Here is a 6,554-nt window from a genome sequence, read left to right as displayed (position 1 = left end):
GAGAATAGGGAACTTTCAGGATAGCATTTGAAATGTATCTAAAGAAAATATCTAAAAAATTAAAATAAAATGAAATAAAAAGAGTATTTAACATATATTAAAATGCTGAGACGGTATATACAAATATACAGAACAATTTGAAATTTATGTGTAGTATAAGCATTAAGAAGAAGTTAGGTAATAAGTGTAGGGTAAATCTATACCTCACTTATTCTTGCATATGGATTCAAATGTACACCTAAGAAAAAAATTTTTCTCCCAAACATTCTTAACTTTATTTTCTACCTATAAAATATAGATAGATAGATAGATAGATAGATAGATAGATAGATAGATAGATAGATAGATGATAGTTTAATTCGACCAAGACAGCTCCAGATGTTCCAATCTACTCTCACAGACACAGATGTTTCTACTGGACCTGTTCCTTCCTATCTCTGGAGACTGGACCAACCTCTCCAGACCCATTTTCCTAGATTCCCAAGAGACGAGTCGTCCCAAAGTCAGTAGGATGTAGCAAAAGATCACCACAACCCTATTCCTGCTCCACCATTGTCTCTTATTTTTTCTTCTTGTAATTAAACCAAAACAGGGGAATATTGACATTTTGTCTAGGCTCTGCCCTGCAGTTTACCAGGCGACAGCCAAGTGTGCCTGACTCACTATAAAGAGGCTGCTTGCTCCCCTCCCCACCCCTTGCTTTCTTGCCTTCTTGCTCTGTCCCTTTGCCCCTTAACCTCTCTGTGCCCACTCCCCCTCCCCATCTCTCTCCACATGCTCATGTGCTCATGGCCAGCATCTACTACTCCTCTACTACTCTCTTCCTCTGCCTTTCTCTGCTCTACTACTCTCAACCCCCCTCCCCATTCCCTGAATAAACTCTATACTCTATCATAATACGGCTGTTGTCCCTCAGGGGAAGGGACATGGGCCTGCAGAGGCACCCCCTTCCCTGACACCTGACTGCACATCCACCAAACATTCCTTCTCTCCTTATCTTTTTATAAAACTCAACACTTATAATATTGTAAAGATTAGAATTAAACAGAAGCCAAACTTACTACAAAGTAATTACTATAGATGTAGATACATGAAACTGATGTCAAATAAAATGTATCATTTCAAAATTGCTAGTTGAGGTATTTTGAGTGTGACAAATTATCCTAAGCCTCTTTCAGTGAGACATTCAATGAATGTCACAATGTAGACAATTAAACTACAAATTAAAAATGAAAACCAGTTTTGATAGTGTAACTCATGGTAAAGTGAGTGTCTGCCTGGAATCAATCTTTAATCATTCTCCCATATATACTTTTAAAGTGGAACACCAACTGATACACACACACAAATACACACACTTAAGAGCTATAACAGAAATTCCACAGTAAGAGTCACAAATTTCATAGAATCTATTCTCTCATGTGGATTACAGTATTCAATGCCTGTACTAACGCTGAATTATGTACTGACTTGTTATCTGACCAGAAAAAAATTTTTATGATTTTTTTTTATACATGTGTGTACACTGTCCCTATCTTTAAACACACCAGAAGAGGGCATCAGATTCCATTACAGATGGTTGTGAGCCACAGTGTGGTTGCTGGGGATTGAACTCAGGACCACTGGAAGGGCAGCCGGTGATCTTGACACTAAGCCATTTATTTCTCCAGCCCCTACCCAGGGAAATGGTTCTATGAACCAACTGACAAAGTCAAATGGCTGCCTATTAAATCACAGTGCTGTTGGAGTGGTAGAGCTAATTCCTAAGCAATCCTACAATAAAAGAATTCCAGCTGATACTTAAAAGTAATAAATATCACTAGATTAGCACAAACTAGAAGTGGATATTAGCCCAAAACTTAGGACACCCAAGATATAAGATACAGTTTGCTAAACACATGAAACTCAAGAAGAATGAAGTGTGGACACTATGCCCCTCCTTAGAATTGGGAACAGAACACCCATGGAAGGAGTTACAGACACAAAGTTTGGAGCTGTGACAAAAGGATGGACCACCTAGAGCCTGCCGTATCCAGGGATCCACCCCATAATCAGCTTCCAAACGCTGACACCATTGCATACACTAGCAAGATTTTGCTGAAAGGACCCANATATAGCTGTCTCTTGTGAGACTATGCCGGGGCCTGGCAAACACAGAAGTGGATGCCCACAGTCAGCTAGTGGATGGATCACAGGGCCCCCAATGGAGGAGCTGGAGAAAGTACCCAAGGAGCTGAAGGAATCCGCAACCCTATTGGTGGAACAACATTGTGAACTAACCAGTACCCCGGAGCTCTTAGGCCAACTAAATTATAAAGATATTGGTAGAACATGATATGATTAGATTACGAAGACCGTAATTTGACTCTTAAAATGATTCCCACATCCAAAACCACATGAAGTTCACCATCCTGAAGTGGATCATCATGTGGTTCTTCCCATAAACTTTCTGTTCACATGCTTATCTTATCTGAAGACATTCACTCACAAGCTGTCCCTTCTTTATTTAGGGTTAAAAACTCACCACCCACAAAGGCACCCTAATAGAACTGTCATATCAAATCACCTAGACCTTTTGTGTTATTTTTAATCTCGAAAAACTCAGGAAATGAACTTCAGTGTTCTTTGTTCCGTGGGCCCCTTCATGCCCCTCTTGTCCTGCCTCTCCCTATGGTATAAAACATCATACTGTACAGTATAAATAAGCTGCACATGGTATCCCCCAACTCTTATGCAGTCCCTTTCTTGTGTATCAGACTGACATGTGCAGTATTGAAATGCTTGTATTGAAAAAGATATTATTTTCCTAAATAATAACCCTAACAAAGGTATGATGCTGGAAGTTCCTACACCTATAGATCCCCAAACTTCCAAGTCACAAAGTGTTTCCTTAATTGAATAAAAAGAGAAGACTGGCTAACTTAAAAAGAAAAACATCGGGCTAGAGAGATGGCTCAGCGGTTAGAGCACTGACTGCTCTTCTGAAGGTTCTGAGTTCAAATTCCAGCAACCACATGGAGGCTCACAACCATATGTAATGAGATCTGCTGCCCTCTTCTGGTGTGTCTGAAGACAGCTACAGTGTAAGAATAAATAAAGCTTTGGGCCGGAGAGAGAGCACATGTCTTGAATTCAATTGCCAGCAACCACATGATGGATCACAGCCATCTGTACAGCTATATAGTGTACTCACGTACATAAAATAAATAAATCTTAAAAGAAAAAAGAAAAGAAAAACAACAAAAAATACTGTGGATCAGTAAGCTTTAGAAAAAAATTTCTTTCTAGAAAAATGACTATCAAGCAATTAAGAATCATGCTAATTTTACTGCTGGAACCCAGATTGCAAAAGCTAACACCTGTGTGGGTAACGTTGAAGGCATTGAGTGGTTTCCTATTAACCATTTATATGTGTCTAGTGGAGGATTTTTAAATGAATGGGCAGGGGAAAAGCACTATACTTAGTTTTAGAAAGACAACACGTTTCAGGGGCTAGAAAAAAATGTTTCTGCTAAGAAAGCACTAACTGCACAAATATAAGAATCTGATTTTGTATTCTGAGCACATATACTAAAAAGCCAGGTGTGACAGTATGTATCTGTGATTCCAGTATTGGAGAAGCAGAGGCAGAAGGAGCTCTCAGGTTTGCTGGCCAAATCTGACTAAGGTCATTCAAAACCATTTATATATATATTTAAATTATGTAGAAACATACATACACAAACACACAGAGTGAAAAACTTACCTCTGCTCTCGCAAAGTTGCTTGAATTTCACATACTCGAACTAATGATCTCAAATTTTTTAACTCAGTACATATTTCTGACATGTGTACACTTCCCATATTATGGGCTTCTTCACGCAATCTTGATGCCTACAGTTAACAAATTGAAGCTCACATAAAATATGAACATACACAAAAGAATGTAAGAACTTACACTAAAAGTACATCTACATAACCCCAGCACTGTAGCAGATGAAATGATTAAGATATTAAATCCCAAGCCAGCTTCATGTTTACACACTAACTTTCAGACCATCATTACACAGAAGAAAAAAAGAAGGAAAAAAGTAGAAAAGAGGGAGAAGAAGAAGAAACATGTTAACAGAGAGACATACCTGTTTCTCTGCATGGTCTGCAGGCCACCCTTGAACATGCTTTATGAGATTATCATTGAAGTGTGCTGCTAGAGTGGGTGTTAATGAGCACGCAGGTCTAGCAGATGCATTCTGTGGTACAACAGCTGCAGTGGATGCATTACTACTACAAGTATGATTTGGACCAGGTGATGGACTTCTCTGGCTACTGCAAGACAAGCAAGTGAATGTATAGTGGGCTTCTAGATGGCATGAAAAGTCCTAGAAACACTATGTATTCTTTAAATTATCCAAATTCTTAAAATATATCTACATCTATGGCTATATCTATACACACACACACACACACTATCAAATACAACTGCTGGTCCAAAGTATATAATGTATTACTCAACAGCGTTTGGAACATTAGAGTTTTGATTTAAATTTGAAACTTCAAACAATAGCAGAACAGTTAACCTCAGAACAAACACAAAGTGAAGGTCTTATTTTCAGTCACAAATATCAGGTACATGTGAATATTTTATAAACACCTAATTTACAGCACATATGTGTCTTTTCAGTATCAAAATATTCTTGAATCAAGACTATGAAATAACATCAGGCCAAACATAAGCATGTCACTGGAGGACTCTGAACAACTGATAGAATGAGACCAAAAAAGGAACACACTGAGATTAGTGCTCTGCCGTTTGAATACTTTGGGCCAGGGCTTGGGGACACATGGTAGTGAAAACCAAAATCTCAATCACCCAAGTTGATTTCCTACCTGCTTCACCAGACTTGGCTCTGAACGGATTTTAGTAACCCCCTCTAAACTAAATTTCTGAAAGGATTTTCATCACTGAAGATATATTTAAAGTAACACTGCATCCTCTAAACATTATTTAAAATAAGAATTTCCCAAAACTGTTCTGAGCAATGGAAACATTACTGACTTCTAAAGGGATCATTTTGAATGAAGAATTTCTCATTTCAATGCGTAAATTCTGAAATACTTGTTCAGAAAGCAAGTATACACAAAAACCATTCAAAATGAACACAGAATACAATCATAACAATATAAAAGTGATCTGTATAAGGTCAGATTTAAAGACTTTAGGGATGTGTAATATCAATTTTGGAGGTGAGGAGTTTTTTTTTTCCTTTTACTTCTTCAATACTATGAGTAGGCTACACAGCAAATGATGACATCATATGCTTTTCTTGTGTAAGTACCACACATTTTATTCTTATCTAGTTACATTTTAAAGAAGTCCATATTTGTAATCTGTGTGACTTGTACAGTCAAAGTCATCAGGACCTGCCAACAAATTCTTCTGTGATGAAGTACTATTAGGTACACCTTGCTCAAACAACCAAACACGATGCCATATTAAAAAATTAATAAGAACACAGTCTCAACCAACTAACCTTAAGCGCTGAAGACTTCGTGGAGAAACAGGATCGTGACTCTGCTGCTTGTCAGCAGTTACAGGCTGCTGTGTAGCCGAATGTGACACTGGTCCTTGCTTAACTACTGGAGTACTAACCTAAAATGTCAAAATCTGGTGAGACGGGTTTCTATCACGTGAGAAAATTAGATTAAAGAAATTCATATACGAGAGGTGAACAGAGTTCTCAAATCTTGCCTCACAATATGCAAGCTCTAAGCTTCACTTACTCGTGGATAGAATCTTAACTTTAAAAAATTAAAAGGCAAAGGCAGGACTCCCAGATTAAATTGGCTAGTCTGACTAGCCTTATTCATAATCTCTTGCTTCCACTGCCTCAATAAAGAAACTGATAAACAACTGAAGGTGAGTCCACACATGTACTCACCAGCCTACATACACAAACCTATTAAAACACCCTACACAAACATCCACAAACACAAAAACAAAATCAGAGTGAACACTGGTCATGTTGACGTAACATTAGTAAAATCCAGTTCTAGTCCAGTTATATTTCACAACTGTGTTCTAAGTAGGAATTTATAAGTTTTCCTTACCTAAACATAGCCATTCATGCGCACTACTACAAAAATGAAATTTACATAAAAATTTTAGTAGGTGAAACAAAAAGAATGATTCTCTAGCAAAAATTTTAAAAAGTCATATATTCTTATTAGAGAAGTTGTTTCAGTTTTAAAATGAAATTATGGGAGAGAAAAAAAAAAAAAAAGCATGTCACCAATGCCCAAAACAGTTAAGGAATAAATCACAAAGTATACAAAAGAAGTTCAGATTCAACTCACCCCTGCTGCTGCCTCATCTAATCTCAGCCACCTGCCATTCATTCCACCACTACCCTCATTCTCAAAGGGCATTTCCAGGGCCTATATTTGTAAACACTGTCAATTCCGTAATTAGTACAATGGCCTACCTTTGGCTGGGATGAAACAGGTGGAGTACTAATCAAAGGTTTCATAGGGACTGTATTAGTTTGAGGTGTGCTTATTCTTGGAGACACATAGGA

General features: G+C 37.8%; 1 protein-coding gene across 1 annotated transcript in view; it reads right to left on the bottom strand.

Annotated features, from left to right (window-relative positions):
- Wac (WW domain containing adaptor with coiled-coil) overlaps positions 1–6,554 on the bottom strand; it is a 55,080-nt gene that overhangs the window by 1,713 nt on the left and 46,813 nt on the right. The window contains exons 10-13 of the mRNA XM_021151109.2: positions 6,462–6,552; positions 5,511–5,629; positions 4,119–4,305; positions 3,746–3,873 (exon numbers count right to left, since the gene is read on the bottom strand). Of these exons, the coding sequence (XP_021006768.1) occupies positions 3,746–3,873; positions 4,119–4,305; positions 5,511–5,629; positions 6,462–6,552 (525 nt within the window). The remainder of the gene's footprint in view (positions 1–3,745; positions 3,874–4,118; positions 4,306–5,510; positions 5,630–6,461; positions 6,553–6,554) is intronic.

This window comes from Mus caroli, chromosome 18 (genome assembly GCF_900094665.2).
Source record: "Mus caroli chromosome 18, CAROLI_EIJ_v1.1, whole genome shotgun sequence".
NCBI classification, from domain to species: domain Eukaryota; kingdom Metazoa; phylum Chordata; class Mammalia; order Rodentia; family Muridae; genus Mus; species Mus caroli.
This window is presented reverse-complemented; position numbering and strand designations above follow the sequence as displayed.